We start from the raw sequence: 14,729 nt of genomic DNA, 5'->3' as shown, positions 1-14,729 counted from the left end.
CCACTCATGACATGCCCTCCACTGCAGAGCCTTTCCCTCCTCCATTTACCTACTTAACGCCCATTCAACCTTCAGATTTCAGCTCAATATTTACTTTTGTTCCGGGTACTGTTGCTGTGAACAACCACTCCAAAACTTTTTAACTCAAGACGACAAACATTTATTTCATCCATGCATCTGCAGTTTGAGTAGGGCTCAGTGGGGAAGGATTGTCTCTGCTCCACACAGCACTGGCTGGGGCTGCTCAAAGGTCCATTTCCAAGATGGCTCCTTCACAAGGGCGGCAACTTAAAGCTGGCTGTCAGCTCTGAGCTCACCAGGGCTGAGGCCCAGCGGCTATGTGTCTCCTCACAGGCTGCCAGCTTCCTCACAGCATGGCAGCGGCTGGGTGCTAAGAGTGAGCACCCCAAGACATAGGAAGGGAAGGCTGCCGGTTCCTGGAGCCTGGGCCCACAAGTTGGCATCAGACCCCTTCCATCACATTCTATTAGCTCAGCCACTCACAAAGCCAGGATTCCAGGGGAAGGGGCCCAAGAGCCACCTCTGCATTGGAAGAGTATCATAGAAGTTGGGGCACCTTTTCTAAATTGCCACAGCTTCCTCCAGGAAGGATTCCCTGCCTCCAGTTCAGCCAAATTCCCTATTTGGGTCTGTCAAAGCCCTATACACTCTCCCACTCAGCCTTATCACGTCTGTGTGTTTGGTTAAGCCCATCTCTCCCCCACTAGACTCTAAACTTCAGAGGGGAGGGGCTGGGTCTGCCTCATTCATTGCTGCATCCACAGCCCCCAGCACAGAGACGTTCAATAAATATGGGTAGAAATGAATGAATCAGGGAACCTGTCGATGATGCGATCAATGAAAGTACTTAGACTGGGGTTCAGAATCTAAAAGGCCTTAAGGGAACACATAGGTAGCGTGAATTAGTAAGGCAGGCTGGGGGTGGGAAGCCAGGGGTTCTTGAGACTCGGGCAACCTAAGAAGCATGCACCTCATGCAAAGCAGGCAGAGACGTCCGTCTTGGGCCCCACTTGACTCTTGCCAGCCAGACTCCCAGAACTTTCAGGTTTTCAAAAGCCAAAGCTTTTCCATTTTTACATGAAACCTCCCAATTTTAAAATATAGACAACTGATTCGATTATATACACACAGTAGGCTCATTAAAACATGCCTGTGGGCTAGATTTGGTCATGGGCAAAAAACATATACCCTATGACTGAGGCATGCCAAAATAAAAAAAAAGAGAAACTATTTTCTATAACTGAAATGACTTGCTCCATGATGATGGAGAAAAAGAATTAAATATGGTATTAAAGGTAACTTAGCATTTTCCACTTTGAAACAGTCTTTTGGGATAAATATCCAGTGGTTTCAAAGATGAACAGCCTGTTTGGGCTGTTTCTACCCTCTCTAAACATCCTCCCTCCTCCCTTTTCCCCAGATGCTGTCTGTCATCAGAGGAAGCTTCCACGTTCTCTGTGGGGCAGGGGATGGGCCTCTGGTTTTGCACAACGGCCTGCCCAGTGGCTGCTGAGGTGTGACTGGTTGTGGCTGCTCTTTGGGGACACGTTTGTGCCCACTTCTGAAGTTCAAGATCCCAGTATCTCATGGCTGATTCAACCAACTGATTAGTCAGCAGTCTGCAGAGTTGGGGGCAGCCTCTTTTCTTAAGAAAAGGATCAAAAACAGAAGCCACTAACTCCAGGCAGTTTCTTCGCCATGTCCATCCCACTGTCTTCACTTCTTACCATCCCCACGGCCAGGGCCCTGGAAGCCACCTTCCTCTCTCAAGCTGGGATTATTGCAATACTCCTAACTGGTCTCCTTGGCTCTGCCCTTTCCCTCCGCCTGTACCATAGGCCGTTCTCAAAACAGCAGCCAGAGAGATCCATTTCAGATACAAGTCAGATCGTGTCTTCTCTCAGCTCAGAATCCTTTACTCACTCAGAGAATAGGCCAAAGTCCTTGCAATGGTCTGCGAGGCCCCTGTTCTCTCTCTATCCTCTTCTCCCTGTTGCTCATGCCACACTCGCCTTCTTGCTGACTCTAAAACACAATCCCACCTCAGGACATTTGCACATGTTTTTCACTCCAGCCAGAATGCCCTGCCCTCAGACATCTGAATGGCTCACTCCTTTACACTCTGCAGGTTTTTATCAAATGTCACCTTTTCAGTGACATCTTCTCCAATCGCCCTATTTCAAATGGCAACTCCCAGACCTTCAGAACCCCCTTCTCTGCTTTTTTCTCCCCATGGCATATATCACTATCCAGTATGGGGTGGGGGGGCCCTGCTGGCTGAATCCAGTCCCCAGGCTGGTTTTACAAACAAAGTTTTATTGGAACATGGCCGTTTACATATTGTTACACACCCTCGATGGCGGCTTTCATGCTGCTGAGTAGTGTCAACACAGACCGTATGTCCCATAGAGCCATAAACACTTGTCTGGCCCTTTAAGAAAACGTATCAGACCCCTAGGCTAGTGTGCTAGTATATTACACAATCCACCTATTTATCTTGTTTATTCTCTTCACTCCTCCGCTAGAATATACATTCCCTGAGAGCAGGGGTTTTATATGCTCTGTTCACTGGATGCCTCTAGAACACTCATCTCATGAGCCAGAATTATTGCCTGGCACATAGTAGGTGCCCAGTTTTATCTGCCAACTAACCCCCGGAGAGGAGGTGTTTAAAACTGCTGCTCATGTTCGTTCTGTTTCTTTCTGCTTTTCCTTCAGCACATACGATGATGAGAAGACCAAGAAGGTGGGTACTGGGGTCATCCTTCGCCCGTTCACCCCCGTGCACAGCTGCATCATTTCGCCCTCGCTGCCGGAGGCTCATGTGTAAGTAGAGCCTCACCCCCGGCTCATCTGCCTTGCTAGCTTATCAGTCGAGGCCAAGGTGAAATGACTCAGCGAGCTAACACACTGGGAGCTATTGAGCTGTTCCTTTGTCCTCTTGAAAGGGACATGGAGCCTGGAGCCCGCAACGCTATGGGGCGTATAGAAATAACGGAAAGCGGACACAGTGCTTAGAGCTAAGTGGCAAATCAGCTGGGACTGAGTCATTCCACTCCTTACCAAGCCAGACATTCTAATGTCAAATAGTTTGCAAAGCCTGATAAAATCTGTCTACAGCCCTCGCCAAGCGTGTGACAACGTCTCAGCCAGGGCTCAGGGGACACGTTTTCCCCGAGACTCCCGGAGCTGTTTCCGAGAGAAGCCCTGCCATCTTCTGACCCGAAGCCTAAACTCATCGTGGAACAGGAGCTAATCAACCCTCTAAAGAGCACTCCGGCTTTCTAAAACCTCGACATCTTGTTCCCCTCCTGTCTATTCCAAAGAATTCTAAGCCCAACTTTTTCTTTTTCACCAGTTAGCACTATTCAATTGGAAGATGCCAGGCCCAGAGATAAAAGCTTTTGACTTGAGGGCAAGATTTCCCAACCTTGGCACTATTGACATCTTGGGATGATGTCAATTTTTTGTCGTGAAGGACTGTCCTGTATTGTAAAGTGTTTGGCACCATCCATGGCCTTTACCCACTAGATGCCGGTAGCACCCTGCCCCCAGTTGTGACAACCAAAAATATCTCCAGACATTGCCAAATGTCCCCTAGGAGCAAAACATACCCACCTTTCCATTCCCCATGTTGAGAACCACTGCTTTAGGGCAATGAAAATGGCGCAATGGGTTCTAGATGTCTCTGTCTGCTCATTTGTTAAAGATTTATTAGGTCCCTACAGTATACACAGTAACAATGGCACTATTGACCACTCTGCAGGCCTTATCTCATTCAGTCCTCTCAGCGGCCTTATTGTGAAGGTGTATTATTATCACCTCTCTGCAGATGAGAAAACAGAATCTCAGAGAGGTGTACTCCCTGCCCAGAGTCACAGAGCTCAGCATGTTGCTGCACTGGGATTTTAAGCCAAGTCTGACTTCAGAGCCTGAGCTCTCAGCCACACACTGCACAAAAAACATATCCTAAAGCCTGACCTTTGAGAAGCTCATGACATATTTGGAGAGCTAAGTCCTGTGTACTTGAAGAGTAAAATAATGCAAGAGTGAAATCATAGGACAAGATGGCAGACAAAAGAAGGTCATTAAAAAGAGCACTTAGTTCATGGGTAGAAGATGCCACCATCACCAACACCATCATCATCATGACCATCATCATCATCATGACCATCATCATCACCAACACCATCATCATCACCGTCATCACCAACACCATCATCATCATCACCATCATCATCATCATCATCATCACCAACACCATCATCATCACCGTCATCACCAACACCATCATCATCATCATCATCATCATCATCACCAACACCATCAGCATCAGCATCATCATCACCACCAGCACCATCATCATCATCATCACCATCTTCACCAACACCATCGCCATCATCATCATCATCATCTTCATCACGAACACCATCATCATCACCATCATCACCATCACCATCATGATCATCATCATCATCACCATCGTCACCATCACCATCATCATCACCAACACCATCATCATCATCATCACCATCACCATCGTGATCATCATCACCATCATCATCATCACCATCACCAACACCATCATCATCATCACCACCATGTATTTGGACACATCCCTACCCCTCCCTAATATTCCAGCACTTGATGTCCCACTCCCCACTTTCCCCCTACCTCCCTTTGATTTACATTATAATTGACTTCCTGATAGACATATATTCAGGGACATTCCAATTGACAGTTTAAGTTTGATGTTGTTGAAATATCTTGCAAAAATAGGCCTTGTAATTTCTCATAATGCCCCTTGGAAACACTTGCACTCCTGCCCATCTCTTCCATGGACAAGCCCTCTGAAATCAAATGGTGCAGATCAACGGTTCTTAGGCTTTTACTTGCATCTGAATCGTCAGGGGGTGGACGGGGAGTGCCTGGGAAAATGCATATTCCTGAGCCCATCCTCAATTCATTTGGTCTGAGCAAATTGATGCTTAAATCAACTGTGGAAGTGACTGGAGAGTTTCGTGCTCATGTTCCTTCAATGCCAGCTGGGGAAACTGAAGCCCAGAGAGAGGACAGAACCTGCCAAAGTTCTTACAACAGGAATCCTGATCTCCTGACTCCTTAGTCATATCATTATACCAGGTTTGTTAGATAGGCTAGCATGATTATTATTATTGTCACAGTGGTTGTTGTTATTATCTGTTATACCCTAGGCCAGGAGTCAACAAATTTTTTCTTAAAAGAACAGACAGTAAATATTTTAGGCTTTGCAGACCAGCTGGTCTCTCTTGCAACTACTTAACTTTGACATTGCAGCATGAAAGCTACAATGAATAGCTGTGGCTGTGTTCCTATAAACTTTTATTTGCAGACCCAGGCAGGATGCCCCCTGGCTATAGCTTACCAACCCCTGCCCTAGACTGAAGGCTGCCCTTTCTTCCCCTTGGCTATTAAAAGGCTCTGGTTGCATTTGATGACTGTATCAAAATAGAGCTGTATTACAGACCACCTCAAAATGGAGTAGCTTAAAACAACAACCATTATTATTGTTCACAAGTCAACAGGTCAGCTGGGAGGGTCTACTGGTCCAGGCCAGCTTGGCTAATCCTGGCTGGTCTCGCATATGTGTGTGCACCCACCTGACAGGAGAGCTGGAGGTTGACCCATCTAGGATGGCCTCATTCACAGATCTGTTGGTTGATTGGTGACAAGAGAATTTCACATATTGAAGTATATGGGATAGCTATTCTGGTTCAAAACTGATTCCGCTTGCACTAAAGATGCCTAATTTATGGCCTATGAAATATACATTGTACATCTGTTTTAACCATTAAAGAATGCATTAAACATTATCTCAAAATAAAAGAATACACTCTTTTAAGATAAGAATGCATACTTCCCCTCCTACGCCCACCGGTATCAGTAATGCCGTACCAGTACTCTGGAAGATAAGTTCCCCTTCCTGGACGTCAGGGTCGTGTTGACCTGCTAATTTGCAACTGAATACCTCCTTGAAGCTTTGATGAATATGTATCCTCAGCATGTTTAATGTGTGTTCTTTGTTCTAAAAAGGCATAGAACTGGACTGAAAACCATGCTTCTCCAGAAGGCTTTCTTCCTTTGTGGAGATTGCCTTCCTGGGTTATAATCCACAGCTTGGCTCAAGTAAAGGTCACCTTATCTCTCTTATCTATAGAGTGGTTACTGGTTATTTTGTGTTGACATTGGTTATTGGCTAGGGTGACAGGAGTGACTGGGCCATGGTCTCTCATCATGCAACAAGCTAGCCAAGGCTGATTCACATGGTGGTGGGGAAGGGTTCCAAGAACAGGAGCCTGAGCACCAAAGCCTCTTAAGGCTTAGACTCAGAATGGACACAGTCATGCTTCCACCACATTCTATTGGCCAAAGCAAGACATCAGGCCAGCCCAGATACAAGGAATGGGGAAAAGACCCCACCTCTTGATAAGGGAGACTGCAAAGTCACATTGCCAAGTGTGTGGATGGACGGAGGGGTGGAGAATTATGGCATTTTTGTAATCAATCTGCCAAAAGGCATCAGGGCAGTGCCTTCCTGGTCGGTTTCCAAATTCAAAGTCATCACATCAGCCGATGTGGATCAGAGCCTGGTCAGTCCCTTCAATCTCGATGTAATTGATCCCCAAACCAGCTGAAAATTCTGAATCGACTGTCGGGGATCAATTCAATCACGTCAAAAGAGACTTGGCCTTTATCTTGAAAAAATAAAATAAAATAAATAAAGTGAATTCATTTTAGTTTGTCAACTAAATTTTTAATTAACTTAATTCTTCTAAAATAGAATGTATGAGCTTATTTTTCTAAAATTATTTTAGCCATCCATATGTCTACCAATATATACAGAAAGACAGTATCTAAAATAATGTTCACCATATTTTACCAATGGTTGTCTGTATGGTGGAATTAGGCAGTTTTTTAAAATCTTTTTTCTTATACTTTTATGTATTACTTGAATGTGATTACTTGAATTTTTTATGATAAGTATATATCATTTTTACCAAATAAATAAATAAATACCAAAAAAAAAAGTGGGGGAAGTGGTCCCTAGGGATGAGAAACAGCCCCTCCTTTCCTCTCTGCGATGACTAGGCTGTCCTCACAGCCTTTCATGAGCCATTGTGCAGCCAGCAGTGCCTGCAACCCCCACCCGTGTCCAGGCTTGCCCTTGGCAGTCAGCATGGGGTGCGTGGAATGGCTCTGTATGCATTTTCCAATTTCTCTTAGTAAAAGCAAAAAACGTTGTTTTCTTCTCGGGGATGTTTACACCCACTTGTATTCTGGTTGGCACGGCAGTTTCCATAGAGGGGGCTACTCAGGTGTGCTGACCGCTGGGTGCTCGCCCGAGTTCTGAGCACAAGGATTTTAGAAGGAGGATGTGTGCACCTGGTTCAGCATTCCCATCTATTATGCCCTGCATTTGAGAAATAAATGCTTTCTCTTTTAATTTGATAAAATCCAAGATACTGTGCTGTGACCTGACATACAATCATGATAAGAAAGGACTGATTTCTATCAGGCATGTTTTGGGGACTTTCTTTTTTTTCAGTTTGTTTCACTGCACGTTAGATGAGCAATCATTTGAGGTTTGAGGTGGGTTTTTTTCCATTAAGATTCTATTTTTTCAGAGCAGTTTTAGTTTCAGAGCAAAACTGAGCATTAGGTACAGAGATCCCCACATACCCCCTGCCTCTGCACAGCCTCCCCCACCATCATCATCCCCCAACAGAGTGGGACTTTTGTTACAATTGATGAACCTACATTGACACATCATTATCACCCAAAGTCCCTGGTTTACCTTAGGATTCTCTCTTGGCGTTGTATATTCTATGGGTTTGGACAAATGCATAATGACCTTTTTCTACCATTGTAGTATCATACAGAGTATTTTCACTGCCCTACAAATCCTCTGTCCTCCGCCTATTTATCCCTCTCCTCCTCCCCAACCCCTAGCAATCACTGATCCCTTTACTTTCTCCACACTTGGTCTTTTCCAGAATGTCATATAATTGGAATCATGCAGTATGTAGCCTTTTCAGATCGGCTTCCTTCACTTAGTAATATGCATTTGAGGTTCCTCATCTTTTCATGACTTGATAGCTCATTTCTTTTTAGTGCTAAATAATATTCCATTGTCTGGATGGACCATAGTTTATCTACCCACTCACCTACTGAAGGACATCTTGGTTGCTTCCAAGTTTTGGCCATTATGAATAAAGCTGCTATAAACATCCACGTGCATATTTTTGTGAGGCATTTTTTATAAACAGAGAAAAAGGTCCAGACCCATCAGATGAAACCGTGTTCTGGTGAAAAGGGAGGGCTGTCCTCTATAATGAGAGACAACATCAACATCCTAGTTAAAGCGTAGATTCGGGAACCAGACTCCTGGGCTCAGATTCCAGCTCTGCCGTTTGCTGGCTTTTGTGAGTTGGACAAGTTACATGGCCCTCTTTGCCTCAGTTTCCTCATCTGCAAAGCGGGAATACTAACTACCTTCCTCACAGGGTTGTATAGGGATGACATTAGTTAATGGATGTTGAGCATCCATTACCAAAATGCAACAGACTGGGGGACTTCAGCAACATTTATTTTCTCACAGTCCAAGATCGAGGTGCCCATGGGGTTGGTTTCTTCTGAGGCCTCTCTGCTTGGCTTGCAGACAGCCGTCTTCTCGCTGTGTCCTCACATCGTCTTTCCTCCACGCATGCGCATCCCTGGTGTCTCTGTGTATCCAGATTTCCTCTTCCTATAAGGACACAGTCAGATTGGATTAGGACCCACCCTGAAAAGTGAGTCTGATGCTCATGTGCCCCACGTCCCTCTCGTGACCAAGCAGACCACCTCACCGATTCACTCCCTTTGCTTACCCCTCCCTCCCCGCCCCCACCCCACACACCCAAAGCCCATGCCTGCAGGGACTCTGAGTTGTGAACAGAAGAGGGGAGCATCTCCCCAGGCCTTCACAACTTCCTGGGGTTATGGTAAGGGAGCAGTGGGTGTCATGGCACGGGGACGGGCACACAGCACAGCTAGCTGCTGCTCTTGCAAAATGCTGGACGTGGCCCAGTGCCCAGAGCTGCCAAAATGCAGTTACCTCTAATGACCAAGATGGTGCTAAGGGGGATGAGAGAGACAAGAACTGGAAGGGCTATGGGCTTACAGGTCCTTTAAATTAGAGTCAAGGAACAGTAGGTGCTTAGTAAATAACTTGTGGAAGGAAAGAAAGGAGGAAACTTCCAGAGAAGAAAAAGGAGAGCTGCTGACTCTGATTTTCCTAAGACCTGGCAGACACGGCCACCCCATGTACTTGTGGGGTGCGTAGGGGCAGTTCCCCTACAAGCTGAGGACACGGATGCCTCTCAAGGGATTCCCCAGGATCACCCTGGGTCAGCTCCATACTTGAGCCCCAGGCTCGGGCCCACCTTCTGAGGTGATGCCTTCCAGGAAGCAGGGAGGGTGGATTCCTTCCCGTCCTGTGAGCAGCAGGCCCGGGAGCCCTGGGGAGTATTGACCAAGGCAGGATGAAGTTTCAGAGAAGAGCAATTACACAGGTTCATAGTGGAGGAATCTCGCCCATTAGTGTGAGAGGAGAAGTCACGCCGGGAGGGGGAGGCTGGTTAGGACTCCTCCTTGTTTCCAGGAAAAATGCGGGCAGAGGGTTAACCCTCTCCTGACCTCACTCTCAGGGTGACCGCTGCGTTGGCTCCATCAGCACCTCAAACAGTCAGAGATCAGGCCCATGAAAGCACAGTCTCTGGGGTTAAACAGACTTGGGTTCAAACCCTCACTAATCCAAGCAGCGTGACCTTGGGCAACTCACTTTACCTCTCTGAGCCTCAGGTCCCTCACCTGTAAGAGGACATAATAACAGTACCCTCCTTATAGGGTTGTTGGGAGCATTCAATGAGATATTCAGATCCCATCTCCGTCACCAACAAGCTGTGTCACCTATAGTAAAGTGATTGCACCTTTCTGAGCCTCCTTTTCCCCTTCTCTAAAATGTGGATAATGATTAATACCCTATTAGGTTGTTGGGAGAATTAAATAATGTGTGTAAAGAGCCCTAGTTAATGCCTGGCTACTTGTAATGCAAGATGCCAAAAAGTAGCAGAAAAATTAGGTTAAACATATTTTTAAACAGTGTTTTTGTTACATGTTCAAATAATGTGTTCAATTTTTTTGCTTCAACATCCAGCTACATTTTTGGGCAAAGGATTTATAAATTTAAAGCAACGGGTCCAATTATTAATCTGGGGGGCAGAGGGGGAAAAGTACAATAAATACATTGGCTTCCCTGTGTTTCCAGACTTCTTCGACACTCTTGTATTTATTGTACTTTTATCAGATGAACAATTGGATACCTATAGGATATTAATTTCCTTCAATCCTCTTGTTTGCCCGGGTCAAGACCTCTGGCTGTGGGACCCCGCCATCATCTCTCCCTCCTACATGCGAAAACTCCCCATAACTGGCATAGGGTCATCTCACATCAAGTCACGGCTCTGCAACCTACTAGCCCAGTGACCTGGCACAAGCTCCTTAGCTCCTCTGAGCCTCAGACTCCTCATCTGTAAAATGGGTCCAGTGAACACCTTATGGGCCCATTACAAAGGTTTAATGGGATGATGTATGGGAAATACTTTCACATGCCTGGAGCATGGCAACAGCTTTCTAACTGGGAGCCAGCACAACTCCTATCTCTAATGCCATTATTGTGAAGAATGTGGTTCTAATTGGACCCTGCTGTGCTCCCTCTCTCTGTCTTTGCAGGGAACCCCTCTTCCGCCAGCTCTGTGCCCTCCACTGGCTCCTGGAGGCCCTGACTATCGACCACACCCACCACACCATGAAGCCTGTGATCACCTGCTGGAATCCAAAGTAGGTCTGAGCCCTTCACCCTGCCGTCACTGGCAACAGACTGGGCAGGGGGGAGGGCCTCCTTTACGTTCTTCCCCTCCTCGTGCTATTTTTGGTGGGCAGGTTGCTTTAGGAGTTCTTGTGTGTGCTGTGTCGGATCCAAACAGGGGAGAGCTGGAGCCAGGGCATACAGTTGTGAGAGCCAACCGTGGGTATCTCCTCCCAGCATCTGTTCCCAACTCCACAGTCAGTGACGTCACATTGGTAGCTTGCAATCCATCAGCCACCAGCCATGGTGAGATTGGGCAGCTAGAACAGCACACCACTGGATCCACAGCTAGATTTCTCTCCAACTTCTTGGACCGTGTCTCCACAACACTATTCCTTATTCACTCCTCTTCCTTTTCCTCCTTCTTCCCCTCCCTTTAACTCTTCTCTTTCTCTTTGCTCTTGTTTTTCTCCTTTCTCAAGGTTTGCTTGTGAAGGAGAGGAATAGTAACCTCTACCCACTCTGGGTCCTTTCTGGCTGGGCTACAAATTAAATTGACATGAGACCGAATAGCAGGAGAAAATCAAACAAAGCTTTATAACATGTATACATGAGAGAGACCAGGGAAACTGAGTTTCTCAACAAGATGGCAGAGGTTCTCACCTTAAATACTACCTTCAGCTACAGACAAAGGAGGATGTTGGGGCTGGGGGAGTCAGTTATGGGTGATTACCAGAAAAGCACAGTAAGGTGCTCGCCTTCCGCACTGATAAGTTTCTAGAGATGAGGTCTTCCCCCTGCCCCCGCCCCGTCTTCCCAGTACAGAGAGGGAGATATCTTTACAAATGGAGATTTCCCTTACAAATGTAAATGTTTGGTAAACAGAACTTTGATAAGAATGGGCTTAGCAAGGACCCTCCCAGTCTATGGATCAGTTAGTGGATCAGTTAGTGGGGGGGAGAGGTCAAAGTATTTTTCAGAAAATAATCAAGTTAAAGAGACATATTTTGAGGTGACCAACTCTGATCTCCCACATTTGATTTGTTTTAATCTATGCTGGTGACTGTTTCTCCACTTGGACCCAAGGGAACACTCAGTGTCCAGGGCCCAGGAGCAGCTGGGTTTGCTCTAGCTGAAACTCTAGAATGTGTTGTCTCAGCCAAGAAAAGTGTTAGGTATGTCCCCACCAGAGGGAGTGGCACATGCAAAAGCCTTGAGACCACTGTTGCAGGAACTGCATTGCACACACAAGGCAGAACAGGGGACAGGCAGGCCTGTAAAGCATTGGTTCTTTAAGGAGACTCTTGTTGTCTGCAAGCATGGTGCAAAAAAGGTCAAGAACCCTGACTTGAGGAATTGGATTTGCTCTGCGAAAATCCAGGCTGAGTTAAATCAAATAGTTCCCCTCCCTTCCCCTGTAAGTGGAAACTCCCCACTCCCACCCTAATAAGCTGATGTCACCAGCCTCTCACAGACTCCCTGCTTCAAAGGTGAATTCCATCTGTTTCCAAAATCCTGAATCTTAATTAACTCCTTCTTCCTGAGGATATTTACCACCCATCTCCAAATCCCCAACCCACCTGCCACCCTGATTCATTTCTTGCACCAGAGCCCAGATAAACTAACCTCCAATGCAACCAGAAATATAAATCATGCATCTATTGATAGACCAGTAACGCCAATTGATTCCATGCTTTTGGTGGGGACAAATTTAAAACTATAGTTTTCCTTGACGCAGTGGTTTATAAACTTTATTATTTTAAGCAGCAGAAATCCCTTTTTTTTAATGGAAACCCCAATAATGTAAAATTTTTCAAAATGGAGCATCTATATGAAGCAGGAAGTTGAGGGCCCTGGGAGACCTGGGGCCCCTCCATCTCACTCCGATCCCCACGAAGCCACCCCAGTTGTTTCTGAAATATCTTTGTGGTTCACAGAATTTGTCTGAAAACCACAGCCTTAAAACATTTCCCACACATTATTTTTTTTTAAAAACAAAACTGCTCAAGTAATAAATGAATACAATTTATTCCTAGTAAAACTTTTCAAAAAATTCAGAAGTATATAAAGTTAAAAAGCCTTTATTCCCACCCACCCCCCAAATCCATTCTCCTCCCTAGAGGAAACCTCTTTTGAAGGTCTGAGGTATGTCCTGCCTCCTTCCAGAACTTTCTCATGCCCTCCCTTTATAAATATATACAGATATATACTGGTTTTTTTTTACAGAAATGGGATCATATTCTGCATATTGTTCTCTATGATTTTCCTCCCTTTTACATTGTCTTATGGACATCTTTCCATGATAATACAGACAAAGTTTCCACATTCTTTTAACCGTTTCATATTCTTTTAACGGAATACTTGTATAGTATTCTACGCTATGGATGGACCATAATTTAGATACCCATTTCTTTATTGATGGACACTAAGGTTGTTCCCAAGTTTTTGCCATTTCAAATACAGTCATGCATCGCTTAATGATCAGGATATGTGCTGAGAAATGCATCGTCAGGCAATTTCATTGTTGCTCAAACATCATAGAGTGTACTGAAGGTGAACAAAATTTGCCACCCCAAAATGTGTCTCTTTAACATGAGGATTATTTTAGGCTGATTTTTTTTTTCGTGAGGAAGATTGGCTCTGAGCTAACATCTGTTGCCAATCTTCCTCTTCTTGCTGAAGAAGGTCAGCCCTGAGCTAACATCTGTGCCCATCTTCCTCTATTTTGTATGTGGGATACCACCACAAATGGCTTGATGAGCAGTGCATAGGTCTGCGCCCAGGATTCAGACCAACAAACCCCGGGCCGCCGAAGCGGAGCACGTGACCTTAACCACTACACCACCAGGCTGATCCCTCTAGGCTGATTATTTTTAATAAACAAAAGACTCAGAAAGTTTTTCTTGTTACCTCCTCCTTAACTGCCTAAAAGGTTTCAAATCAAAAAATTTGTCTCAGGGGGCTAGCCCAGTGGCACCTGGAGAGGAACCTAGAAAAGCCTGTTTGTTGGGATCCCCTCTGTGTTCTTCTGTTTATGTATGGCCAAACAAACACTTGTTTTCCAAACACTTGCTCCTTTTCACCCACTTATGCATTGCGTTCCTTCCCTTTGAAGTCCCTGACTTTCCCCACCCCCAACATCCTCTTTTGTCTTTAGCTGAGGATGGTATTTAAGGCAAGGGCTTTGGCCATTTTGGTGAGTTATTGGGTTTTCCTAAGTTTCTCCCATGTATACATGTTATTAAATTTTTGTTTGTTTTTCTCCTATTAATCTGTCTCATGTCAATTTAATTCATTGACCACCCAGAAAAACCTAGAAGGGTAGAGGAAAACTTCTTCCTCCCATACAGTACTTACACAAACCTAGCTGGTATAGCCTACTACACACCTAGGCTCTATGGTACTAGTTTTATGGGACCACCCTCGTATATGTGGTCTGTCATTGACCGAAATGTCATTATGCAGAGCATGACTGTAGTACTGCACAGAACACCCTTGTACGTACATTTTGTGCCTGGTTGAAAATACTTCTATTAGCTAGATTCTGAGAAATGGAATTTCTGGGTCAAAGCAACATCTAATTTTTTTCACAGTCAACTGCTTAGATTCTAAGAACAAGGCCCCTGAGCCAGTGGACTTCTAATAGCATTTCATCTCCCTGAGCAAGCTACCAGCAGCAACATCTTGCCTCTGACATTTGGGCACTTGTTCTCCCAAACTGAGACAAGAACATAATGTGGAATTTGTATTGAGAAGATAAAAAGGACCATCTTTATTTCCTTTGCTTGGTTTTAGAAACATGCCCAGAATGTGACCAAAAATT

General features: G+C 45.3%; 1 protein-coding gene across 1 annotated transcript in view; it reads left to right on the top strand.

Moving 5' to 3' along the window:
- The window catches only part of CCDC60 (coiled-coil domain containing 60), a 157,752-nt gene that overhangs the window by 110,478 nt on the left and 32,545 nt on the right, over positions 1–14,729 (top strand). Inside the window, exons 4-5 of the mRNA XM_014787226.2 lie at positions 2,740–2,847; positions 10,831–10,938. Coding sequence (XP_014642712.2) covers positions 2,740–2,847; positions 10,831–10,938 — 216 coding nt within the window. The remainder of the gene's footprint in view (positions 1–2,739; positions 2,848–10,830; positions 10,939–14,729) is intronic.

This window comes from Ceratotherium simum, chromosome 35 (assembly GCF_057802395.1).
Source record: "Ceratotherium simum simum isolate JZ-2026a chromosome 35, ASM5780239v1, whole genome shotgun sequence".
Classification (NCBI taxonomy): domain Eukaryota; kingdom Metazoa; phylum Chordata; class Mammalia; order Perissodactyla; family Rhinocerotidae; genus Ceratotherium; species Ceratotherium simum.
The sequence above is the reverse complement of the archived record's forward strand: the minus strand, read 5'-3'. Positions and strand labels throughout refer to the sequence as shown.